This window comes from Halichoerus grypus, chromosome 6 (assembly GCF_964656455.1).
Source record: "Halichoerus grypus chromosome 6, mHalGry1.hap1.1, whole genome shotgun sequence".
NCBI classification, from domain to species: domain Eukaryota; kingdom Metazoa; phylum Chordata; class Mammalia; order Carnivora; family Phocidae; genus Halichoerus; species Halichoerus grypus.
Window position 1 is genome coordinate 34,694,653 of NC_135717.1, and position 27,974 is coordinate 34,722,626.

The 27,974-nt window shown below is 44.4% G+C and overlaps 1 protein-coding gene across 29 annotated transcripts in view; it reads right to left on the reverse strand.

The window, feature by feature from the left end:
• RBFOX1 (RNA binding fox-1 homolog 1) overlaps positions 1-27,974 on the reverse strand; it is a 1,991,091-nt gene that overhangs the window by 225,157 nt on the left and 1,737,960 nt on the right. The window contains exon 1 of one of the 29 annotated variants that reach the window (XM_036092246.2): positions 19,872-19,937. The exons of the other annotated variants lie outside the window; for them this stretch is intronic. Within the exon in view, the coding sequence (XP_035948139.1) occupies positions 19,872-19,922 (51 nt within the window). The 5' untranslated portion in view covers positions 19,923-19,937. Of the gene's footprint in view, positions 1-19,871; positions 19,938-27,974 lie in introns of those variants that run through there. 29 annotated transcript variants of the gene reach the window in all.

Genomic DNA, 27,974 nt, shown 5'->3' on the forward strand with positions numbered 1-27,974 from the left:
ATTTCCTCAACCATTTCAGCCAAAAAGGAAAGGACTTTTTGCATTCATTACAAGAAGCAGCATGCTGTGAAGACATCCCCCGCAGGGTTTGCACAGAAGAAGCACACAGTAAAAACTCCTAGAACTGAGTAGTACTGAGTCTACTTTGAACATATTAAGGTCCCACCCAAAAGTCTCCCTAGAAATCCTAGAAATCAGATGTCCCTCCCTTGGTGTGTGCACCCCCATTCCCCAGGAAGCTGGCTGCACTCGGCGGGATTCTCCTCCTCCAGCGCACTAACGCTCAGCCCGTCCTTCCTGGCAGGTCAGGCTCCTCCTCGTCACTTAGGGACTCCCAGCTGCCTCTGAGTTTGCCACTCAGAAGCAAAGCCTAGGTCTTATCTCATCAGAGCAGTAATTGGAGGAGGCAGTCGCCTCTCTGTTTCACACGGAGAGGACTCTTCAACCACTGGCCTTTGAGCTACCAAACCACACTCTAAATTCATGCCCCGCAATCCACCTGCTCCGTGCTCTCCCACTGCTGAGGCCGGACTCCACTGAACATCCAGACCAGATCCCTGAATCCTGCTGCTGTCACTGAGCCTCATCAATGTCTAGTTGGATCTCCAGGTTCTGCCCCCCAAACCCACTCCTGAAGCCTGAAGACCTAATCATTAATATCCATGCCTGGCACCCAGTAGGCAATTAATAGATGCCCATGCCCATCTCCTTACTTGAAATGCACAAGAAGTGAGAAAGGGGTGGGTGTGGAGATGAGCATTCAAGTCCCAGAGCCGACAGCAACTCCTTCTTTTGCCTTAAGAAACTTACCCAGGGGTTTGCTGTGGACTGAGTGTGTGTGTCCCCCTGCAAGTTCACATGCTGAAATGTAACCCCTGATGTGACAACATTCAGAGGTTAGGCCTTTCAGGGGTGATGAGATCATGAAGATGGAGCCCTCATGAATAGGGTTGGCTATTCTCATAGAAGAGAACCAGAAGTGCCCTTACCCCCTTCCACCTTGAGAAGGACACAACCAAAAGGCAAAAAGACATTATCTATGAACTAGGAAGTAGGTCCTCACCAGAAGGCAGATATGCTGGGACCTTGATCTTGGACTTCCCAGCCTCCAGCACCCATGAGAAATAAATGTCTGGTGTTCACAGCCACCCAGACTATGGTGTGTCCCAGTAGCCCAGACAGACTAAGACAGGCTCCCTGGGTCATCGTCTCTTCATCTGTAATTATCTTCCAGTTCTTATAGCCAGGTTTATTTTCTATAGCCCCTTCTTTTTGAATTTGTTCTTTGTAATTCTCTCCTTTTATTCACACTTTAGATTAGTGCCTTCCCTCCCTCCCTCCCTCCCTCCTTCCTTCCTTCCTTCCTTCCTCCCTCCCTCCCTTCTGACTTCCCTCCTTCCTTTCCTTCCTAGTTTCTTCCCTTCCTCCCCATTTTTGACAGCACGTTCAGGGTTCTCCAAACACAATACTCTCTGCTGTCAGATTTTCCTCTTCCATCTTTCAGCCCAATCCCAGCCTGCCAGTGACTAGGATGATAGGGTCTCAAGTCCACACCCAGAAAGGCTCTGGCGGCAAGGCTGGTCCTGAACACCCCTGGTGCGTGTGGCATCCTCCTCTCCACTCTGACGCTGCACCTCCCCTGCATGAGAGCCAGAGATACAGTTCTCCATTTCTCCCTGCTCTCATGGCATAATGTCCTACTTGCCTTTTCAAATGCGCCTCCAAACCCCTTCTCAGACCTGCAGCCTTAGATGCCATCAGAACAAACCCCCAAGCATTTGTCTTTACGACACAGAGGCAGCGTTTCCAAGTGCTGGATGAAAAAACACATCCCTTTCTCCTCAGCTAAAAGCATCTGTTCAACACATCATCACTGAGAACCGGCTACGAACCAGCCACTGTCCTAGGCATGGGGGGTGCACAGGCCTGAATCCAGGAGAGGTTTGAAGTCTCCTGAGCGGGAGGGGAAGACATTGTGATAAACAAGTAGATACACAAACAGGGAAATTTCGGAACGCGGCAAAACTATAGGATAGAGTGAAGGGGACAGATCATGACTCAGGGTGCCATGTCTACTTGGCGAGGGGCAGTGTGAATGAAACACACATGGCAACGAAGAAGGACTCACTCCTTACAAGACCTGAGTGAAGAGCACTCCAGGCAGTGAGTGTGCAGAGACCCACGGGCAGCGTCAGCAGCAGTGGGATCAAGGAATCAAAAGAAAAGCCCTACAACTGGTCCCTCCTATGATCTTAAGAGTAAGTGGAGAGGATCTATATATGATTCCAGAAATACGGCATTTCAGAAAGAAAGCATTTTCCCCGGAGGATAGAATTTCATGGCTTTGACATCATGACTTCTATAACACAGCTTTCTGAGCACTGAGCGAAGGAAAACAGCATGGCGAGTCTTTGAATCTCAAGATTACTTTTCTTTTTTAAGTCTGCAAATATTTTCTTCCCCAGGTTCATCTTAGATTATCTTCCCAAATGCTTGGCTTAGGACTGTCCTGGCTCAGGGGGTTCACCAGAATTTTATGGAAACCCTGACGACTGGCGGACAAATCTCCCTCTGGCTGTCTTATCTCTTCTTCTTTTTCAATATCTCATGCATCTCCCACTCTGAGCTCTTTCCACGTCATACAATCAAATCCCACCCACTGAGCAATGGAAGCACCCTTCCCACACCTCTTAAGTTCCCTTTCTATAGTCCAGGAACTGACACAGGAAACCATTTCTAAACAGTGTTAGAAAGTCTGGGAAGACAACCCATTTGTCCTTTAAGTCAACTTCTTGAACTTTTAATTGGTTCTAAGTTCATCCATCTTCTTTCACTGCCCCTCTCCACCATTTACCACCTTTATGTGCTATACTGGGTTGAAGATTATCCTCCCAGAAATTTGTGTCCACCTAGAACCTCACTCAGAGTATGGCCTTATTTGAAAATAGTGTCTTTGTAGATGTCATTAAGATGAGATCATATTGGATTAGGGTGGGCTCTAAACCCAAGGACTAGTGTCCTTATAAGAGGCCATGTGAAGATGCAGTAATACAGCGACCAGCCAAGGGGCCCACAGGATTGCTGGCAGCCACCAGAAGAAGCTAGGAAAGAGGCACAGAACAGATTCCTCCTCAAACCTCTTAGACGGAACGAATCCTGTGAACACCTTGGTTTCAGACTTCTAGCTTCCAGGACTGACAGAGAACACATTTCTGGTGTTCTAAGCCACTCTGTGTGTAGTAATTTGCTGTGGCAGCCTTGGGAAACTACTCCAATTGGCTACATCCATATGTCCTTTAATTCTTAGGTCAATGTCCCATCTTAAGAGTGGCCTTCAGTGACCTTGAGAGCTGGAGTCTTCAAACTTTCACGTGTCTCAGAATTATGGGGGTGAATGGTTCTTAAAGATGGAAATCTCTGCATCCTCACTCCAGAGATTCTGACTTGATAGTTGTGACATGGCCAGGAACCCACATGTCTAACAAGCTGCCTGTAGCCCAGGTGATGCTAATGCAGGTGGTAAATAGAAGGTACAATGAGAAATCTGCCTAAATTAGGTCAATTCAACTACATTCCACTCTGGCCTTCCCTAATCACTATGACCTCAAAGCAATGTATTTAGCTCTCCTTAGACTTGACTCTTAACCAATATTTAATTTTCTTTTTTAATGTAGGAGGAGGGCAGTGAGAAAATTAGTCCAACTGAGGCAGAGGGTCATAGAAAGGAAAAGCAGGAGATCCAAGGTGGGATTTGAAGCACAGTTCATGACCAGTTTGGAAAATTAGCTTCTTTTCTGCACAATTTCATTTGGAAACAGAGGTGGATAATTGCAAGGTGACAGAGCTGAAGTTTCAGAGAGCATCACTTATGGCCGTGTATTTCCAAGGTCATGTCTCACTTTGCACTCATAATTTTGTATCTCTACCCTATAGAGGGCTCCTGAATTGTGTTTGTCTCACATTTTATAAAACCTAGATCCTTCTCTGCTGGGGAAATATAAAGAGGTGAGTTTAGGTTGATGTGGGGGTTTTGCTTACTGGGATAAGAATTCCGGAGTTCCTAGAGTTTGTTCTGTGGGACTGCCTGATAGGGAACTACTGGGTTTCTGGCATAAGGGCAGACATGGTCCTGTGCTTCAGTCTTGGTCTGATGGAACTGGGCAGCACTTAGCAGCCTGGGGAAAGACTCATTTGTAAGTATGCTCAGGTTATGTCTTCACACTGCTTAGTGTGTGGCTAAAATGCAATAAATGTCAGTCTTTCCTCCCCAAATCAATTATAGCTCAACTAAAGGCAAATGTGGGTACTTAGCCCACACCATTCAGGGAGAACCTGCTGGAAACCTCTAGTCTGGTTATACTAGAAAAACATGGGCTCATCTGTTCTACGTCTCTTGATCTTCTGAAACTAGGATCAACACAATTGTCTATCCCAGGGCAGCTTGGATGAAGTGACTCCTGAGTTTACAAGCTCAAGTGACAAGCAACTCATTCATGAGGGGAAGACAAAAGTCCTCCTTCCTCTAAATTCCCCACAAGGGTCTAGGGAGACTCAAGTGCTGGGCAAACATTTCCTCAAGAGCTGCTGGTTACTAAAAGCCCTATTTGTCAATGACAATTCTGTCTCCTTCTCTACTGTTAATTAGTCATTTCACACAGCATCTTTGACAAGGAGTTAAGTCCCAGTTAACCTAGATTTCAGACAAGATGGAGTAGCAAAGGAGGAAAGTAAAACCAACACTACCAAACTGCTGGCCAGGCTGAGATTAGAAGCAGAAGACTCCTGACTCTTGAGATGGCCTTGTTTAGGCAAGAGAAGGACAGGTGTAGGAAGGAAAACCTGGCTTAACAGCTAAGTAATTCAGTAAATTAAAGAGGAAAATATCCACCACCCATTCGAGAGCATTCATTCCACAAGTGTTTATTAGACCACCTCCATGAGTGAGGACTTGGATAAAATGCCAAAAGAATATTCGTAGTTGTAGACTAGGTACTTTTAGACCATCACTCTTTGGGCATCTTCAGGAGTCACCCCATGGGCAAGGACAGGGAAAAGAACCATAGCAGGAGGTCTCCTCACATTCTGAATTTCTCAGGGATGGAGAGAAATGCCCTCTGTATTCTGTGAAGGGCTTCACGGGGATGGGCTTGCTGGGGAGAAGATGTTTTATATTCTGAATCAGATGGCCACGATCTCACTTGATTTATGGACCTGTCACTATTATTTGATGCTGTATCAAATACTTTTTGAGAAGTTCATTTGATGAGCCTCTTTAACTCTCAAAAGCTTGTCCTAATTATGCAGATCTGGGGCAAATATTGTGATTCCTGCTTTGATTTCCTCTAATGGAGCTGGTGCACAGAGAGATCAGAGACCCGTGGGCCTCCAGGTTGGTGAGGGAGGAGAAGTAGAGGATCTTGTTGCTATCAAGGTAAGGTTACACGAGGCCTGATCCATATTGAAGTGCACGCCATCACTCTTTTTCTTCTATTATCCATTTTTCTTCCACTGTTTGTAATACTCATACTAAGACAGGCATGACACCAATGTCTTTAATACATTTAATCCTTGTTAACCACCAGGCGCTATGTTCAACTCTTTACAAGGTGCTAGCCTTTCCCCACCCAGCACATCCCTCTAATCCAGCATCCACAGTTGATAAGACAGTATTTCTCTGGGCAGTAAAGAATTTTGCTCATTTTTACTCGTCAAAGAAAAACTTCAAAGTTAGGCTCAGCAACAGAGTTGAAAAAAAGTTCTTCATGTGGCACATCATGATTATGGATTTGCTGAGACTCAGAAATGATGGTAAACTTTTATGGGTAGTGTGATAGGTAATTTTATGTGTCAGGTTGACTAGGCTAAGAATGTCCAGAATAACACAGTATCTGGGTATGTCTGTGAGGGTGTTTCTAGATGAGATTAGCATTGAAATTGGTGGGCTCAGTCAAGCAGAACATGTTCTCCAACGTAGTGGGGCACTGTCCAATCTATGGAAGGCCTGAACAGAACAAAAAGACAGAGGAAGGGAGAATTCATCCCGTCTGCCTGCTTGAGCTGGGACATCTCATCTCATCTTCTCTTGACTATGGATTCAGATTTACACCATTGACTCCCCTGGCTCTCAAACCAATGGACTAGGTTGGGAACTATATAGCCAGGCTTTCCTGGGTCACCAGCTTGCTGACTATGGGACTTCTCAGCCTCCATAACCACTTGAGCCCATTCCTTATAATAAATATATATCTATATATCTATACATATCTGCTAATCTCCTATTGGTCTGATTCCTTTGGAGAACCCTGACTAATATAGGTAGTGGTACTATTATCTTAATATCTACACTTACCCCAGACGCTTCAAATACAGGTCAGGGTGAAGAGTGAAAAGCCCGTGCTGGCCAGTCAGAGCCTGGTCAGGGACATCTTGCAGAACATCTTCATTATTTATAGCAGCTGTCTTTGCGTTTCATTTCTCCCCAGATCTTTAAGACTTTGACTCTGTCATCTGTTCCCAATATTGCCACTGGCATCCCTCACTGGAGTCCTTTCTTTAGATTCTACAATCTCATAACTAATTTTTGAAGATGTACATCTCCTTAAAACAATGACCCTGCCCCAATTCTATGGACTCTATACCAAGCAGATCACACCCAAGTTTGTAAGTTTACCCTTTACGAGAAAAGTCAGGATACCGGGTAAGCTCCTGGGGAGGACATTTCCCCGAGACTTAACACTGAAGTCCTGCACAACTATAATCTGAAATAATAATCCTAGCCAATGCTGGTTTAGCTTTCTGTGATTCATCAAGTGTTTTGCATAGAGATGGTCTTGTTTGACTTAAATATATATTATATTAACACATCTAACTTAAAACAACTACAGAAAACAACTCCAGCTACTCCCTGATAGAGAAACTGAAAGTATTCTCTTGAAGATAAATATGTATAGCTTTTGTTTCAACCCAGAGAAAGGATGCCTAAGGCAACAAAGGAATATGAAAACAGCAATGTCTTATTGCAGGCAGTTTGGAAGCCAACATTTTCACCCCATGCACATGACTAACTAGTTACAAGGTCTTAAACAAGTCAGTTCACCTCTCTGCACATCAGTTTCCTTGTTTATAAGATAGGGGTAATAGATCTCCCCTGGCTCATTCTCAGGGTTTTTAGAGAGGTTCAAACAAGACTCCACATGTGAAATGCTTTCTAGTTGGCAAAGTACTACCCCTCAAAACTACACGTAGACAGAAATAGACTGCACATTTTATTACCCTTAGATGTGATTAATGAAATAGCTTCTGAAAAATAAGTGTAAGAGAGCAACAGAAAGATAAGATGAGGATATTTATTATACAAACCAGGCTGTTGGATTTCATGCCTGGCAAAATTCAAGGGCCTTAGCCTGCCTACCCGTCAGATGCCGAGCTGAAAACCTTATGGGGAGAAGAGAAAGAAGAGAGGCGGGAGAAAGCTCTTGAAGCCAGAGCTTATTAAATCAATTACATGATTAATGTGAAAGAGTGTGTGTGAGCTGGAAGGAGGAGGCAGCTCACTCAGTGCAGTAAAGGCCGCTGATCAAGCATTTTTTGTAACCTTTTAAGCCACCAAGAAAATTGCCTCTTGGTGGATGAATCAAACCGGAGAAATATATTTGTTGGCAGCTTTTAATATTAAAAAAAAAAAAGTGGGAGTATATGAAATCTCCTGTACTGCTCAATCCCAGAATTGACAAATATTAGAATGTCAGAAACATCTCCAAAGGAATCAAGAATGACATTTTATCCTTGGTCAGAGTTTCCTCATGCAACAGAAGGGTAAAGTCTTGTGATTTTGATAGGAATGGGGTTGCCCCAAAGAAGAAAGGATGCTGATTGAAGTGTTTGGTGGAATTTCCTTCCCAGCGCTCCATGGGAGACATGCATAAACCCCCCAAGATGAGTGTAGTTCTATGAAAGATCATTAGAAAGGGGTGCTGACTCAAGTCATCTCTTTGATGGAGTTTGAAGATGAATTCTTGGAGGCAGTGAGCCAGGTCCTGAATCAGAAGGGTGGAGAAAAAAAAAAGGAAAAAAGAAAAGAAACAAAAACAAACAAACAAAAAAAAAACAACAAAAAAAAACAACTCACGCAGGCACCCCAACCAAATTAGCTGATTTGGTGAGTGACTACAGTGGGCTGAGGCCAGGGTTTCCATTAGCAACCAGGTCTTTCCCGTTCCGGTTGACAAGATGGACAACCATCCACGCTCGTAAAAGATTCATGACCCAACTTTGCACTCTCGACTGCTTGCTTTCTCATAAAACCAGTGCAAATCCTATCAAAAATTTAGCAGAATCCCTGCCTCATCTGTTTAGGCCTGAAGCTAGTTGCAGGGACAACTCATTAGGGACAGGCTCATTAAAACCAGCCCTTGGGCAAAAGCAGTTTGCGGGCTCTCTCATTTCCATTCGCTCTCACCTCCCTGCCTAACCTCCGTGAGCCCTCAGACACAGGGCTTCTAATGATTTTGTACAGTGTGCAGGTCTATTCGAGGAGGTGCAGGACCCAGGGTTCGACAAATACTGCTCCTTACGTCTGCCAAAGATAATCTGCGTCTTCTCCTTTGTGTGCATAGGGAGGGCTGTGCCGGAGAGGGAGGTGTGCTAGGCAAAGGGAGGAGGGAATCCTGAAGGCGGGCCAGCTTCTCACCTGGGGACGACTGGGGTGACACCTGGCGCTGGAGTGGTCACAGGAGCCCTGAGGACCAAACCAGAGCTCCGGCAGAATGAGGGCCAAAAGGTAAAATCTTTGGGGTCCCATTCATGCATCCTGTTCAGCCCAGCACTTAGACCCTTGGGCACCTGGATCCTGAGCAACAGCCTGGCTAATGGATTCGCTACCAGATGTTTTCTGCTCTGTGCCAGGGACGCCATTCTCTACGTGAACTGAAGAAGAAGCTTATTTGTGCTGAGAAAGAGCTGCTGGATCCTCCACGCATGGCTGCAAAGAACAGGCAGCGCCGAGGCAGATGCAAAGCTTTCCTGTTGCCAATTTCTCTGGGCGAGTTTATTTTTCAAGGGGTCAGAGGAGAGGGCTCTAAACTCACCTGCTTGTGGGGGCGGTGCGTAGTTAAGCAGTCTGAGTCGGGTCATCAGTGACTGACAGAGACTGTGTTGAACTGGAAAGCTCATGCCCCACTTAAGGGGTCAGATGCTGCAGAGCTCCCATGGATGGTTGAAACGTAGGGAAGTTGCCTGATATGCCAAAAACCCGATTTTTCACAAGAAGCCAGAAAACTGGGTTTTAAGTGAAATCTTTAGGCATTTAAATGTTGGCCGCTAGTCATAGAAGGTGAAAACTATAACTGGATGGGCGAAAGAAAAACGTAGATTTCAGGTTTACAACACCTGATCTGAGAAACACTGAATTAGGAGGAGCCTAGATTCCACTGTGACCTTTACAACCACCTGATGACACCAGCACATCAGGGAACCCATACAGGCCCCTCTCCGCTCTTCTGCAAAGTGAGGGGCTCGTCCATGTGGTCTCTCAGACCAACCTTCTGTGACTGTGACCCTTTAAAAGTAAACTGTATTAAGTAGGGCTTAGAGTTTCCAAAAACATGTAACCATCTCCAGTGGAACTGATATGCTAATAGGTCCACCACTGCCAAAGCCATGGATGCTGATTGTTCTTAAAACAGAGATTATTAGTATCATATGACCTCACTGATATGAGGAATTCTTAATCTCAGGAAACAAACTGAGGGTTGCTGGAGTGGGGGGCGGGGTGGGAGGGATGGGGTGACTGGGTGATGGACACTGGGGAGGGTATGTGTTCTGGTAAGCGCTGTGAATTGTGCAAGACTGTTGAATCTCAGATCTGTACCTCTGAAACAAATAATGCAATATATGTTAAGAAAGAAAAGAAGAAGAAGAAGAATGTAGCAGGAGGGGAAGAATGAAGGGGGGGAAATCGGAGGGGGAGAAGAACCATGAGAGACGATGGACTCTGAAAAACAAACTGAGGGTTCTAGAGGGGAGGGGGTTGGGAGGATGGGTTAGCCTGGTGATGGGTATTGAGGAGGGCACGTTCTGCATGGAGCACTGGGTGTTATGCACAAACAATGAATCATGGAACACTATATCTAAAACTAATGATGTAATGTATGGGGATTAACATAACAATAAAAAAATTAAAAAAAAAAAAACACAGAGATTATTAGCCTCTGGGAGCTTCCAGAATCACCAAGTCAGGTGCAGGCAGCACTGATTCCCTAACCACATTGGGCTTCAGTGAAACAAGGGGGGTTGGTTTCTGGGGCCGATGACGGAGTGGCAGCCCCATCTTATAGGTACCAGGCAGACCGCTCCCTCCTCCCTTCCCGTAAGAGGATGCAGTTGGACTTGACTAGAAGCTGACACACTTGGGTCACCCTGGACTCTTGGGTTCCTGACAGCCCCTTGGGGCACTGCTAAAGGTGGGGATGACAGCAAAACAGGGAATGTTGAGGAGGCCAAGCCCTGGGTTTCGTTTCCCTCCTTTCTTTCCTCCTACCCAGCCCCAAATGGACACTCCGTTTGACCAGTCTAGCTGTTCTGAGTGTTCACCGGAGGCTTTGAGCCCAATATGTGGAACAAAAATAAATAAATTGATGAATTCATTTAAACATTCTCCAAATGCGAAGTGTGAACGTCACAGCAGGACCTCTAAGCCCAAATTTCCTAGAAGCCTGAGGATTTGCTGAAACGAGCTGGGCCACTTACCATCTAACGCTGGCCATTATTACTCGGGCTCACTGTGCCTCTTCCCCATCAGCTATTGGGGTTGGGGGTACACAAGGGTATCACCTTCCCTAAGATCATCATATTCATCTTATCTCCCTTTTCCTCCCCTCAAAAGGTTACCACAAAATTAGTAAATCTGCTTCTCCCCACTGCTAGTTCTCCGATGCCCCCCCCAATAGACCGTGGCTGGGGTAAAACACACTCGGTGCTGCTTACTTGGGGAGACCATAAAGCCACAGGGGTGTGATTTCCCTCATCAGAAATGATTTGGTTGTTCTGTGGTTGAGGAAAGCAGGAGTCTACACCATGAATCTATTCCAGTGCAACGGTTTTCTATTAGCCTTTAACACATCGTCGCTTCTCTTTTCCATCTGCATTATTGCCACCTTTTCCACAAACCCCAATTTGACAAGCAAGAAATCTGTAAATTTGGGGGTGGATGCTCAGGAAAGACTATGCATGAGGAAAAGACATGTCCATTAGCAATGCAAATACAGTCACAAATGAGACAGCACTTGCATCAATAGTGCGTTTAAAACAGTTATTTAATCCAGCTAAAATTTATCTTCAGGAAAAACTAAGCTGCATTGGGACTCAAGACATTTTGCATTTAAAACATGGATTACGTGCTCTCCTAGTGGCCTTTTTTAGGGGAGATATTTGCAAATCTCATTTATGCTGACTTTCAAGGCTTGGAGGTGGCAGGGGCTAGGCGGATAATTCTGGGTTAAAGATCATGGTCAGACTGGAAGAACACAAATGATTTGTTCTCTTTTTAGCACAAATAGGTGTGTTTTCCTCTATCCAAGAAGAGAGGTGAGGCTGTAGCTCTTAACTCTTATAAGACTGCCTTTCACGGGACCCTTGAGGCAGCACAGACTTAGGATGCTCTGCGGGAGGGAGCTGGAAGCTTCAGATGGCTGCCACTGGACATGTGGGGAAGGCCACGTCCTGGTGTGATCATGTGATTAGTATCTTTTGCTCCCTCGACTGTATCTGTGGGTTCAAGGTCTCCTACAACACTGAAGACAAGCACAATACAGACGCCCACATAAAGGACCATCAACCGGAAGGACATCCCTACCCGCCCAGCGACATGAAGGTGATCCTCTGGTGACCCGAGCACATGTGGAAAGACCCCACATTGCCTCAACAAAACAAAATGCAATGGCTCCCGCTGAACTCCACTCCACCAGGCGCGACCTGCCCTCATTAGAGATTCTCTACAAACAGGTGCTTCTCACTGGGCTGACTTCTGAAATGGCTTTCTTTTTATTCCCAGGGACACATCAAGAGCTGAGGGGGGATTCATGCAGTATAGATCAGTCGGCCATTGACAGCGCATCAGGCTTTGACAAGCTGCTTGGCTTGGTTGAAAGTCTAGGTTGGGCTTGGGCCCGTCAAGGCTACGCTATTGAATTATTGACAGACGCTCACCGTGTTGCAAGGGGAGAGCAAACCATAGCCTCAGCTCAATAAAGATGAAATGGAAACCCTCTCTGAAGCCGACTTTAGCACGTTAAAGGAGTTTTAATGGGCTGGTTTAAAATTCAGTAAGAGAATGCATTAGGCTGATTATATTTTCAATGGATAAATGCAGGCACACACACAAGTTTGGGATTCTGAAGGGCTTACAAATGAGTGGGGAGCCTGTTAGGACAAATTATGCCCTTCTAAAGGAAAGCCACAGTACGTGTATGTTCCAGCCTGGTCTCAAGAGCAGTTCTCTTCCTGCCCTCTCTCCTAGATTCCCTCCTTCTGCCATCCCACCATAGTGCTAAACTCCTAGCACGATGCCACAGAAGGGCCCTGCAGTGTCTTTCTGACCACTTTGGCCTTGAAGGGCCCAAACCATGGACTGCTGATAGCACTTTTTACCCCTTCCTATCCCCTTCCTAACCTCCATCCCCATTCCTGGCAAGAACAAGGCATTCCTCATATCAGCATCCTATTAGAAGACATGAAGAGCTATTGGTAGCCGGTGTCCCCTGGTTAGCAAATTATTATTAACAATTCTGATTTTTCTTATATAATCTCTTTTCTTCTTTAAATTTCCACCTGCCAAGATTTACTTGTATTTTAATAGCTGATGTCAGACAAGCTGCATGGAGCAAGTCCCATTTCAGAACTATAATTTTAAATACAATGAGACGCGCATCAACTGTCGCATTGACATGCAGGGAATTATTCCACGTGGACTTCTAAAGTGCATCCTAAAAGCTTCAAAGACCGAGCACATTTTAAAAGAATTTAAATTGATGATCACGGTGCATGTTTTTTTTTTTTTTTAAGCAATTTGTCTAATGTGACCCTATATTCATTTTTTTTCTGACTTCGCTTCCAGTGGGCTGCCTCCTGTCAAATTGCAGAAAGGGCCAACCAGCACATCTAAATCTGTGTTCATTTGCCTTCCACAGGATTATCTTTGCCACGTTGAGCAGTATAAGTAAATCAAAGATGCTTCTTAGGGCTGCAGGAGTAGGCTAATCTCCAGACAAATATTTAGAAGGCAGCTTTGCCTACTCTGGCCTTAATCGTTTCCAACTGATTTGACTTATTCTAATTACAGCCTTTATGTTATAAAAGCCATTTTTATGTTGCTGGGGAGCAGTTTCATTGCAAATACATGAAATTTTGCTGAGTTTCCATTCCCATGTTGATTATGGAAATAGTACTCTGCAGCTTGGCTCTAATTAGAAAAACACACTGCATGGAACGTCAACAATTTTTAACATTAATAACGCACCGACAGTGTCCTTTTGTCTCTCTTAACATCCTTTCCACAAAGGCTGCCACACCAGAGAGCCCGGGATCTACTCTGCTGCAGAAGTAACACTCCGTTCACCCAAGTCTGATGGCCAAGAACTCCTTCCCCCACCCCCAAAGTGGGAATTGCCAATTCGGAGCAGAAGGACACTAATTTAATAGAACAGAAAAGCGAGGGGGGGAAAAGATAATTAAATTCTAGCACAATTTAGGGTAATGCATTTGTTTCATGACTGTGAACTTGGAAAATTCTAGCACAGTATCATAATGCAGATTAAATGGGTCCTACGGTAAATCGGAGTGATGCATCTATTCCAGGGCCTCTTTTGGTGGATGAGGTTTTTATATGTTGGGAGGATCTCAGTAAGGAGACCAAATAATTTTCTAGATATTTCACTTGGATTGGAGGTAAGCCAGGGCCAGTCCTTTAACCTCACTGGGCCTCAATGTTGTCCTCTTTGAAATGGGAATGATCATGACTGCCTTGCAAGGTTATAGTGAGGATAAGGTACAACGCAATACTTTTGCACCATGTTGCGAATGCACATTCATCCAGCTGTTTTGGACTCATCTGATGGACCTTATAATAATTTCAAATGTCCCTAACTTTTGAACAGGCAATTCCATTCCCTATAAAATATCTGACATGAAGCCATACACGTAAGTCCAAACACATTTGTTCAAGTTTTCTTACCAAAATGCTTTGGAATACAAATAAGGAGCACAGAAAAACAAACTGGAAATAACATAAGGATTGATCAAAAGGAAAGATCACATCTGTGATCCACTGTTAAGTGAAAAAAAAAAAAAAGACAGTAAGAATAGAATAATTCCACTGAAAATACACGTATCGCTTGACCAAGATACAGGAGCATTTTAAATGGGAAATGTATTGCCAATTTGCCCACCAAAAAGCTGTCTGGAGTTACATTGTCATCAGCAGAGCTGTTTGTATCTGGGGAGAGAACTTCTGTTACATGGAAGGTTCAGGCCACACCGTCCCCAGAAAAGTACGGCCAGACAAGGAAGAAGAAATGTGTGACTAAAGATCACAGTGGAGAGAGAAGAAGTTGCTGTGTAATAGAAGAAAGAATGTGCTGCAGTGATATCCAAGAACTTCAACAAGCATTGCCTTCTTGGGTCATTTCCGTGGGGAACACACACACACACACACACACACACACACACACACACACACACAATGGGGCAACTCCTGAGGTTGAAATACAACCTTCTGTAGGGACAAATGAAACTGGCTTTCTTTCAGGCAAGATCTGAAGTGGTGGTTATGATTTTCACCTGTCAGATGGAGACCTTTAAAGAATCTTTTTCATCCATGCACTAAACCCACTCAAATGCCAAAAACACAACAGGACAGTCTTACGGGGTGACACTTTTCCTGGTAGTAAGCCAATTCTGCTTCATGTGGGCTTATAACAGTGTTCCTTGCATTTTCTGCCCAGTGGTCCTTAAACCAGGTCTCTCTTCCGCTTCAGAATCTCCATGGATACATATGCTGCCCTCTCTGAGAGGTGACGTTTTTGTCAAGTGTGGGCTGCACATAGTGACTTCAAAAGAGAGTAACTTTGCCGTAGAGAAACCTGACCAATGCTACCTCAGCCACGTGATCAAGACAAACATCAACAGTGATTAACCTGACAGTATGTGCCCCTGGGAGGACGTGATGACCATGGCACTTGATCTCTGTGGTCTTCTTCCCTAAACTGATACCCTCAGTCTAACCATGAGAAAAACATCAGATAAGCCCTAAACTTCAGGACACCCTACAAAATACTTGGCTGCTACTCCTCAAGACCATCAAGGTAAAAAACAAGGCATGTCTAAGAAATTGTCACAGACTACAGGGGACTAAAGAGACGTGATAACTGAATGTAATGTGGCATCCTGGATGGGATCCAGGAACAGAAAGGGGACATTAAATAAAAATTGGGAAATCTGAATAAAATATGGACTTTAGTTAACAACAATGCATCGATATTGGTTCATTAGTTGTGATAAATGTACCATAGCAATGAAAGATGTTAACGGTAGGAAAAGTGGGTGCAGGGTACATGGGAACTCTCTGTACTATCTTTGCAACTTTTCTGTAAATCTAAAGCTATTCTAAAAACAAACCACTTATTAAAAATAATAAACTTCAGGGGCTCGCTAGAACCTCTGAAACATGCGAGCCAGTAAGACGTGTTGGCCCTTGCATTTTGACCTCTGTTTTATCTTCCAGGCTCATCTCAACTGTCTCAACTCCTGCAACACCGAGTGTCAGAGTGTCTCTCACTGGGTTCATGGTCTTTGCTCCTGTGCTCTCCTCTACTAGAACCATCCCTGACCTGATTTTTCTTCCTTTTTACCTGGCTGGTGCCTGTTAGTGTCTTTAAGATCATTCAGTCTTGACCTCTCTAAGAGCAGCTTCAAACAGTATTAATTGTTCATCCTCAACACTCTCATTAATACCTTGTCCAAAATTCCACTTACTTTTTCAGTTTATAATTAATTGTCTAATATACCTGCCTACCACACTTCTCTGAACTCCTCCAAAATTGGCCTCCTTTGCCTTTTTTCTCTCTGCCACTTGGCTCAGTGCATGGTACACAGTGGATGTGAAATAAGTATTTTTAGAATGGATGGATGGAAGGATGGATGGATGGGTGGATAGGTAGATGGATGAATTATTTTTCTCTCCGCTCTTATAGAAACTGATGGTGTCTCTCTCAGACAACTCCCCAAACATTTGAAGTCAGATGGGTTTACTTACATCATATGAGCCCCATAAGGCGCAACTCAGATGCTACCTGTTTTTCTCAGTCTTTCAGTGTGATTGTATCACTCATTCATCTGGTTCCTACAGAGTAATATGCATTCATTCCACTGCTTTGTAATGGACCTAAATGGAGCATCTTCCCTATTAGACTTTAAATCCCTGAGAACACGTGCCATGCCTTCTTTGTATGATAACATAGGGGCAGGGAAATTATTAATCAGAATTCCTTTTAGGGAGAGTATTGCCTTTATTGAGGAGAAGGCCTGGGTAAGAGCTGAGTGTCTGAAGTAGGACTGGACCCTTGCCCATCACTGTACCCCCACCCCCTACTCAAAGACCTCTATGTTGATCTATGCCCAGCTAAGAGAAGGCAAGAAACTCTTCTGAATACTAGAAGCACAGGGGTTTAGAATTCCCAGTGAAGTCTCAGGAGGAAAGAGAGGAGAAGCAGAGAAGTTACACACTTTGTTGGGGGAAGGTGAGAGATACCCTCACCCCACTCACCCTACTTACCACCTCCATGGTTGCCTGAGAAGGAATTCTGGGAAAATAGAAATGACTATGTGGTGTTTTTGCATATTGTTTGCTGAGGGATATGAGACCCCTTTGCCCTCCACAGAAGTTGCAAGTAAGTCTTCTACACTGTTATAAATGCTGCTTGAAAGAATGGGTTCTCTGGGGGAAACTCCACAGAACTGTTGGTTGTGTGTTAATCTGGCCAGAAAACAGTGGCCAGACATGCAAATCCAGGGACTGAGCAGGGATAGAGAGGGCAAAGGAGTAGTATTTCCTGAGAATCAGCAAAAATCTTGGGGAGGTTCCATACTTCACAGAACACAGAGTTAGCTGGGGTCAAGGACAGGGGTCTCAAACTAGAGCCCATGGACCAAATTCACCCTACCACCTGTTTTTGCAAATAAAGTTTTATTGGAACACAGTCACACCCATCTGTTTATATATTCTCTATGGCTGCTTTCACACTAAAACAGCAGAGTTGAGTAATTGTGACAAAATTCCTAAAATAGTTACTACCTGGTCCTTCACACACACAAAAAGTGTTTGTGGACTCCTGGTCTAAGATGAAGAATCTTGTATCTTTAAGGAGCAATGTGCCCTCGGTGATCGTTACCCCACACGGCCTCAGTAGACAGCTGGAAGCATTAGCTGAATTCATAAAAATTTTCTCTTTTGGGTCTGAGATCCTAAATATTTCTGAAGAATAAAGACAAATGGGGCAACAGATTAGCCTTTTCCTTGGAAGTCATTTTTGCAGATATTTCTAAGGGAATCCCAGAGATCACCTCTCTCTCAGAATTCTGCCCCACCTTGCAAGTCACACCTCACCTTTAAGACAAGGACTTAAATTGAGAAAGGTGGGCATGTTGTCTGAGAGCCATATTCCTGCCACAGGTAAAGGACCTGGACTGGCCTCAAGCATTCCTTCTGACCTGGCAATTTCCTTGGGGACCAAGAAATTGTGGGGACCTCCTGCCAGGCCTGAGGACTCATCTTCCCCCAGCTACTGGAGTGACACTCTCCTCTCTACTGGATTAGGCACAGGAAAAGCAGGTGGAGGGAGGGAGGCCTCCAGATGACACAGGCTTCCCCCTGGTGGGAATGGTATGAACTCTCTAAGGAAGCCTCAGGGGAAGTCATCTTTTGTGTCAACTAGAAACAACCAAACTGTGAATTGGATGGTGGAGAAACAACCAAACAGTGTGAGTTGGATGGTGGAAAAAAGGTCTCTCTAATGGGGAACTAATTGGCTTAGCAATTAGGTGCTCTACACTGGGATGGCAGGCTTCCTGGCTTCAAATACCAGCTCTACCACTTATTCATGTGGGTACAAAGCAGGCCAGTTAACCTCTCTCTTTGTTCTATAGCTATTGCCAGGGGCTAAGGAGAGGGGGGAATGGAGAGTGATGGCTGAATGGATATGGAGGTTCCTTTTGGGGTTATGGGAACATTCCAGAACTAGATGGTGATGGTGGTTGCATACCACCATGAATGTACTCATTGTCACTAATGGTAAATTTTAGGCTATGGGTATTTTACCAGCATTTGCTTAAAAAGACAAAAAATAAGTCTGTTATTAGAGTTAAGGAAAAGGACTGAATGAGACAATCATGGAAAACACCAGCACAGGGCATGGCACACAGATAGTTGGTCAAGTCCATTTGTGGTTGGGGTTGTTGTTATGAATAGCTGAGCACTGCCCGTGCCTTTGGAGCAACTGGAACATCGTGGAGGGGCTTGGACTCCTTTTGGACGATGGTGAAAGCAAACCTTCACCCAACATAGATGCAAACACATGTGCTTCTATTTATCTGAGTCCAAGAAATGAGCATGCTAACATTCTTTGAAGTGTACCTATGATGCCAGATTCTTTTCCAGACGTGTTATACACACATCGCTCTACTTCATGCTCATGACAACTCAGTCCCATTATGGGCCCCTTGCACATGAGCATCCTGCTAACAGGTGGCCCGGAGTTCAAATGTGGACCCAGTGCACTGAAGTCCGGTGTCCTATCCCAAAGCATACCACAATTATTACGAAGACACAGAATGACTGGGTGCCATTTTTAATCCAAGGGGAAGTTGATTTGTACTATTCTCAACAGTGAGATGTTGCACCTTTGCCACTGGGGATGGATAAACAAGAACAAAATAATAAACACCTTTCCAAATGGGGGGTGGTGTGGTCTAAAGACATGAGGCTATGGAACATTATTTATTCAAAAAATATTTAAGTGTGTTAGGTTAAAGATGAGCCTCTTTGGTTGGATATTAGTGGAAGAAAAGTAAAAGAAAATTAAAGAATCCATTGATTCAACCAATTTCTATTGAGCACCTACCCTTTGTAAAGAATCATATTAGGAGCTAGGACAAAACCATGGTAACAAAGTAACTAGGTAAATATAACACTGTGACATAAATTTCACAAGAGCAGGGTGGTTTTTTTTTTTTTTTGTATACTTTGTTTACTGCTATCCCCCAGTTTCTAGAAGAGTGCCCAACATATAGTAGGTCTCAGTAATTATTAGTTGGAGTAATGGAGTAATAAAAGAAGGAGGGAAAGAGACTATGGGTCTAGGGTATGACTAGGGTCTAGGGAAGCACAGAAGAGAGGTGGCTGACCAGTGCCCTGTCAGCATCCACTTTCAACAATGAAGATGGTGAAGTCCCCAAGGGAAAAGATTCATTACCCTTTGCCTTGACCCTCAGTGGGTGTATGTGTGTATGTGTATGTATGTGTATATGTATATGTATATGTATATGTATATGTATATCTATATCTCAGCTTTGATCACTTCCTCCCACCACTCCTTCATCCATGCAATGACTATTTCCTTCTCACCCCTATATCAGGCACTGTACTAGGTTCTGAGAATAGAAGAGAGGACAAAATCGGTGGCTTCCTGCCTTCACGGAGCTCACTGCAGAGTAAAAGAAAGAAACGTTCAATGCATGTACAATCTCTCCAGGCAGCTCAGGGCTCTGAAAGAGAGGTACCGGGTGCTGGCAGAGAAAATAAAAGCTGGCTGGGGAGAGGCTACCTTTTGATGGGCTGGCCAAGAAAGGCTTCTCAGAGGAGGTGGTATTTGCATCGTCTGCCGAAGAATGAGAAGGCTGTCAGGGAAGGAGAGGCAGGATGGCTTGGGCAAAGTCCTTGGGATCCCAGAGCACTCCGGTATGAGAAAGGGTCCAGGGTAACTGGGGAAAGACCAGACAGGGGATGTGGCTTTGCCTTCTGCCCTCCAGAAGTTCTCTCTTCCAGTGGCTTCAGTCCACAAGATTTTACTCAGAATATTAACATCAGGGGGTGCCAGGAAAAGCATCACCTTGCTCACTGCCCGGCCACTCCTGTGTGGTTTCCCTTAGACTTCATCTACTCATTTCCACTGGTGCAATCCTCCTCCTCCAGTGTGGATGTCCCAGTAGGAAAAAGAAAATAAGATAAACCTTCCTATGTATTGAATTTCTGCTACATGTCCAGAACTGGGCTGTGCATTTTATTAGCTACATGTGAAGGAGTAATACAGCTATTACTGCTACTACTACTCCCACTATTATTATAATTACCACCATTATTAATATTCCCATTTATAGGAGGCTGGGTGGTTCAGTCGTTAAGCATCTGCCTTTGGCTCAGGTCATGATCCCAGGCTCCTGGGATCGAGCCCCACATCGGACTCCCTGCTCCGTGGGAAGCCTGCTTCTCCCTCTCCCTCTGCAACTTTCCCTGCCTGTGCTCTCTCTGTCAAATAAATAAATAAAATCTTTTAAAAAATATTCCCATTTATAAAGATGGATAAACCTCTCAGATAAGGGAAGAAAAGTTGTCCCCAAAACAAAAAATCTCATCTTAGGTTGAGTGAAAATTCAAACACAGGTCATCTGACTCCATTAGATAATGATTCCCATCAAATGGACTGCAAGACGCTACGTGTTCAACAAAAATTCTACCAGCTAATGACCGTGTGCCAGGCATAACACCAGGTGTGGAGGAATAAAATGAATAAAAGGGACCCTTTCTTTAAGCAGAAAGACACATAAACACCATCATACAACATGATACATCCATCAGGCAGGTATAAAAGCAGCTATGGAAATCCAGACTTGGAGAGAGTGACAAAGTCAAAAGGGGCAATGACTGGGAACAAATTTAACAGATGGGTAAGAAATCTCCACGTGAGGAAATGGGAGGGAGGAACATTCTCAGAACGTAAAAACTCATTTGTTGTGAGGCCCCCACTATGTTCGCCATTGGACAGCCCGGGCGAGGGGGAGGTAAGACTTGAGGAGGAGTGGCCAGGTTACAAAGGGTCTCAGAAGTCAGTTGAGAATTTGGGCCTTTCTTCTCAGATAATGGGGAGCCACACATGGGTGTGAAGCAGGGAGGCTGGGGGTACACTCCACAGCAAGCCTGTTGAACTCTGCCACCGTTCTCAAAGTGTGACTCTTGGGTGTCTCTTGGAATGGGAATTCTCCAGCTCCATCCCAGACCTACTGAATCAGAAACTCCGAAGTTTTAATAAGCTCTCCAGGGGATGCTGACGCACATGCTTAAGTATGGGAACCACGGACTACCCTCCACTGAGCCGGCCACTGCTTATACCTCCAGAGCACACGGTATCTGCAGGTTTTGCTTCTAACCCCAGATATGGTCCTGTGGCTACGCTCAGGTCCTGACAGAGGGCAGGCAAAATATGCCACATGTCTTGTCCCCTTCTCGGGGTTAACCTGAAACCTCCAGATGACTGTCCACCACAGCGTCCAACTAACTTTCTTGGGAGAGAGTCCCTGTCCTGGCTTATCTCTCTGGTTGCGGTTGAAGAACAACTGGGCTTCTCTCCTTTCTGGTTTTCCTGGCCGCGCAGGGAACGGATAACTGATAATGGATGCTGGTCGGGAATGCTGGCTGGTGCTTGAAAACTACCATTAGCTAAGTGCCGGGCTAATGCATTTGGAGGTGGTGAGTTAATAGGAGAACAGGCCTGCTTCGGTAGCCTGTGCCCACGGTGACCTAGAGCTGGGTGTTCAGTGGTGACTGGCAACCCCTCTCAAGTCACCTCTTGTTAGCTACAACTATAGGCAAATTGCTATCAAGGATTAAGTGGGGAGACTATGCCAGGATCGCTGTCAAGCAGAGAAAAGACTCAATTTGTAGCGCAATCACGACTATGTAATCATTCTTTAAGAGCTCTTTTCAGCTGTGTTTGCCTTTGGAAGGTGTGGACCCTGCCTAGGTGAAGGTGGGCAGCGAGCTGCACACTGGCTTTTTCTTGAGCATACTAAAATGATTTCTCCCCTAAACGAGATAAGCCTCACTATTAATAGCACTCTGCCTCAACCGGTCTCTGCTGACATCCACGGCCCAGATGCCGCCTTGAACAAATGAACACCAATGTGCATAAACAATTGATCGGAGCTCATGAATAGAGCACGTTTCTGTAAACACGAAGGAGAATCTGGGAGGAAGCTTTATGGGGGGAGAAAGATACATTTTGTTTATCACTATTTGCATAATGTCCGTGTATAATAGAAACAAATTAACAAGGTAGTATTTTAAGAACTGTTCCATGGCAGTGCATGGAAAAAGTGCTGCAAGGGTATCACTTCTCCCCAACTCAAGGGGGTTGGGGGCTAAAGGGGGGGTGCCTTTTCTTTTCCAAATGTTTGGAGCTTTTGCTTAGGTAGGACAATGGATCATCCAGAGCTTATTCTCAGGGCTCAACAACTTCACTATTTTCACCCATTTATCTGGAGAAGTTTGGAAACAGAATAGACGAGAGGGATCCATGTAGTCTCAGAACATTCTGCAACTCAGAGACAAAGGAGGTGCAGGAAATGAGCTGGTATTTAAAGTCCCAAAGTGATTTATTTTGAGATAAATGGTATTTGAAGTCCTTCAAAGAAGAGTTCCAACCTTTTGGAATTTCCTAAGTAGAAACAGGTTTGGAGAAAGTTTCCTACCCCATGCCTGAGTGGCAGGCTGCCTCGGGAAAAGGAGGGAGGGCAGGTGAAGGAAGAAATGGTGAGAAGCCTGGTGGTAGGTGAAGAGCTAGCTCATATATTACTGGCCAAATAATGCTTTTTCCCCTCTGCAGGTCTGCAAAAAGTACTGGTGAACAAAATTAAACCCCTCTCATTAAATGTGTTGTGATTCTGTGTGTCCTAAATGAAGAATTAAGCAATGTTGGAATTTCAGCATGCTAGAGCAAAAACGTACTTCTGAACCTGAGTTTCTAATTTTTCTCTAACTATCCAAATGAGATGGTTTCCCACCAGTACAAGCCTTTCCCTGAAAAAAAAAAATCAGTACTCGCCAAAGACAATGCACTAAGATTTTGACAAAGCTCCCTTTTATATTTCAAACTATTAACAATCATGGAAGATTTGTACTGAAAAATTAGGTCCTATCTCTATGTCAATCACCATTCTTCTTGGTACCCAAACTTCTAAGTATCCTCTCAGCTTTGGAGCATAATTTGTCTTAGTTCCTCTCCAAAATCTACGTCTCTGGAGGACGTTCAGACCAAATCATTCCTGGTATTACCTGAGGGGGGCAAAGAAACTAAAGAAAAATGGGAAATTCAAGGTGATGACCTAGGTGCTCTAACTGGCACTCCTTTTTTGGTTGGTTGTTTGCTTGTTTATCTTTGACTTTGGTTTTTGTTTCGGGATACTACTATGGTCCCAGCCTGTCAAAGTTCAGATGTTGTCCCTTTCCATGAGTACTTTCCATCATTCCTCTCCTAGGTTGGGTGCTGTGTAACAGACAAAATAAGGGCATGGTCTCTCTATGGGTGGGTGTGAGGAGAACATAAAGGTCTTACCAGTGATCTTAAATCAGAGAAATCATGAGTGCCTGTAAAGTGCATCAGGAAGATCCACAGCTGCCCAATTTGTGCATCGCTTCAAAAAACCATGATGCAAACCTGCTACTGGGCTAGAGTCAATATATCACTGCATAATTTTTTTTCCCCTCAAAATTCACTACTAAAGAAGCTCCAAATGCTTTTTTTAAAAACCCAAGAAACAAACTATCAAACAACACCCAGACTGAGAATAAACCAAAGGAATAATTAGCTTGGAAGGTTTTTTTTTTTTTTTTTTTCCCCTGCCTTGTGCTTAAGTTCTACAAATAAAGAGAACAATTAATGTCAACTGCCTTTAGTTCTCCATCCTATTAGCTTTGGGGGGCTTCAAGGTAATCTCCACAAAGAGTGGACTTTCTAGGGTTAAAACACAAGGTTTTCTTCAGAAAAAAATGGATATGCTGGCAAAGACAGCTCATGTAAATACTACATGTCATTCCCCCATCCTTCTGCTGTTTAATCTAGCTGATTTCCAGAAGGGGGAAGATTCAAGAGGAGGAGAGAAATCCTCCAAGACAAGTGAGAAGAGATCCCAGGCAGAACTGTGCCACATGGAATGTGGAAAATGAAGTGGCCCAGCCTGCTCTTCTGCTCCTTTTATACCAATGGGACGCACAAACAGGTCAGCAAATCAAAACCTGCAAGTTCCCCTAACCACACGCACAGGCAACACCCCTTTCCGATGTGAAGGTATGGCTGGCAAATTGGGGGTACAGACAGGGGCTGGAGTTTTGGTGGTACCCTCCACTCACAAGGCACTCCAGAAACCTCCCAAATCTCCCCCTTACCCCATTCCACAATTCTGTTGTCAGATGGAACTCTGGCACCCCAATATCTTTTCATATGACAGGCATGCAATTACCCCTCATTATTTCCCCTTTCTTTCCGTTTTGCTACATGCACTCTTTGTGTCTAGAACTGGTGGGAAGAGATGTAATTAGTTAACTAAGAGAAACCATGTTTCTTCATGCAGCGGAGGCTGGGCTGGGGTGGGGTGCAGTCTCGGTGAACTGGTCTTGCTTTTTGGGTCACTCCTAACAGAAGGCCAAGCCGGTGCCTGAAATAAAGCAGAGCTCAAACTCCCCGGGCTCCATTCTTTCTCTCTCTCTCTCTCTCTCTCTCTCCCATTCTCTCTCTCTCTTTTTCCTGCTCTCAGACACAGAATCCCCAATGGGAAGAGATAAACTCACCCCAGGTGTGAAGCCAGCTGGCTCGAGGTTTGGGTGGCCAGGCGTCAGTGTGAAATGCTAGTGGTTAGCTCCATGGGCGAAAAGATGGGCCAGAGGAGAGAAAAGGAGGGATGGAGAGGCTTGGCAAAAGGCAAACAGAAAAAAGGCAGAAGGAAACGCATCAGGAATATGTGCAGAGGAAAAAAAATAAGGCAAAGGGGACGAGAAATTAATAATCCAACAAGCAGGTTTCCTCCGTGTTATTAATCATACTGCTTCGCCCGAGCTGCAGAGGAACCAGGCGCTGCACATGGGAGGGAGGCGTCTGAACACCATTGGCCGCCTCTGCTCACTCCTATACATCTCAGCCAATCCTCCCTGTGCCTTAAGGTACAGATATATCTGGGCTGCAGTTACAAACCCCTGGAAGATGAAAAATCGTGCTCTGTGGGTAAGGCACTGCTCCGTCCAGTTAATGCACTATAAACTTTATTTGAGCTGACTTCTCATTTGATCCCCCAGTGACGAGGTCAAGGAGCGCAAGCAATTCCACCCCAAATCATGCCATAATCGAATTGCTGCCTATTTCCCGAACCTATAATGAAAAAGGCAACCGAAATAATGCAGGTAATGTTGGCGGCCTCCCTTGCCTGTCGGACATTATTACCTCCGATTGCTCGCCGCCATTTCCTTGGTGCTCTAACAATGAATATATTTCACAGCTCACTTGCTCTCCTGTGTGGGTGGCATGGTGTAGACACCTACATGATATGAAAGGAAAGCTAAAACAATAGGGCTGTTTCTGAGCGCCATGCCTAACAGCCTACTGGTGGGAGAGGCAGTTTTATGAAAGTGCTTCTCACGCACGCACACAACACACACACACACACACACACACACACACACAGCAACCTGGTGTGGTCCAGAGTCACAGACTCCGCCAAAGCCAACTCAATTTCTCTTTGTCTATTTAAGTCCCAGCTTCATAACCTACAGCATAATAACTGCCAGTGTGATTCCTTTATCACTCAGATGCTCTGAAGGTTTTGATTCTATTTTCTTCCTCAGACTAAAATGGGACAGACATGGCTTTAGGGACTGGGCAGGAGATAAAATAACGTGCGTATACACCCTACCCGAAAATGCCTTTTAAGTGCCCGCTTCTCCTTAAGAAAAGATTTAATGGAATCAACACTCTCTATTTGCATGCCCTTAAAAAGTCTAATTCAGAGCCCCATCCTATTTTGCTTCTCAGAAAAGTGCTGACCACAGCACGATTCAATGGTGCAGATTCAAAGCCTCAGAAGGAGCAACCTGGACAGGACAGGACAGCACACTCAGTTGCTCTTTGTTTGATGGCCCTTTGGCGAAGCCCATCTCCAGGCCAGCACGAGTGTGATGTGGGACATGGGGGGGGGGGGTGCTGCGTTCTAGAGAAGCTGTGTCCAATTTAGTGCCTCAGAAGGCTTCCAATCCCGCCTTTTACTTCTCCATTGTGTAGGCTTGGTTCCCTCAGAGCAGTGACTTCGAAACAGTCAGACATCAGATTCCTGCCTTAGGAAACCTGGCTGTGCCTAAGAAATGTTGCTGTTGCCAAACCAGGATCACCAAATGCTGGGGCCGGTACTAAACCTTGGAAATAGGTATATTGATGGATGCATGAGTCTGGACAGTCATATATGCATGAAAGCATGCATTCAGCTGGCAAACAAACATACTACAGCCCTATCTATTTTAAGAATCATAAACAGGAAATACTTTAAGTCAGAGACAATTAGAGTCCAACGACAATAGTTTCTTAAGTTTGAATAATAATGCAGATTATTTCTCTCTTGTCTCTTTCCCATTTCTCTTCTGCTTCTGTAGAAAATTCTTTACACAATTTTCATTACACAGAAATTTATTTCCTGGTCTATGAAATCCACTGTCCCCAACTTGGTCCTACCTTTAACAAGGAAAAGCAGGCTATGGAAACTACAGGCTGCCAGACAAGGCAAGAGGGTCAGGTGAGGAGAATCTAGGAGAGCTCATCGGGAGAAACTCTCAAATATTCCCCTCCAGGCCTGTCCAGACTGATGGAAGGGCAGGACCACGTTTTCAAAAAAGACACACAGGTTCAAGAGTGCATGCTGACACACAGACAAAGAATAATTCTTTAAAATACTAAGCACTATGGGCCATAGAGAACAGATCTTATGGGGGGGGGGAGATCAATATAAAGAAAAAAATGCTCTAGATGTAATTGAAGTCATACATTTGTACATGACTTCTGCTATACGCCCAATTACTGCTATTTATCAAAGAGTAGACAACATTGAACCTGGCAGCATGAAAAACAAATTTTACTAAGTCAGAGGGAAAAAAAATCATCAGAAAGAGAAGGGGAAAAAAAGATACAAATAATAAATAATTCAATATTCTCAAGGAAAGCTCTTGGAGAAAAGGCCTGGTTGATTCAAACATCAGACATGGGTCTGACAAGAGATGTATCGATTTAGACAATTCTATCATCATTATTCCAGCCGGAGTCCTTCACAAAAGCTGCTCTTTTTGCTCCTGTTTTTATTGCTGTAACTACCAACCTCCTTCTTATACCTCGATCTCTTTGAACCGGTTTTCATTACAGCTTAAATATTAAGCCTAAGCATAAGATGATAAACAGATTCTGTGTCTCATGTTTGGTGGAGGCAAGGGCTCAGCTTCCCTGAAATCTAATAGGATGGGAGGCTATTCACAATCTGCTGAGGATTTCCACACTCAATGGAATAGGTCATGTGCCCCATCTGTATAATTACCAAGGCAGAATATTTAGATTCCAGGGAGAGCATATATCCAAAGCAAATTTTACCCACATCTAACAAAGAGTTGCCAAATGCTGAACAGGATGGCTGACAACAAATGTATCCTCATTTGTTACTTTCAAGGCTATGAAAAGAAACATTGACAATATATATTGGTAATGATTTCCTTCTCTTCTGCCCAAACTGGGTTCCAAAACTATACTTGTTCTTCCAACCAAAACAAAAAAAAAAAAAAAAGATCCTTTTAGGTCAATGCAGATCACTAAAATACAGCAGTATAATTAGTGGAGGAAGAAAACACCTCCATT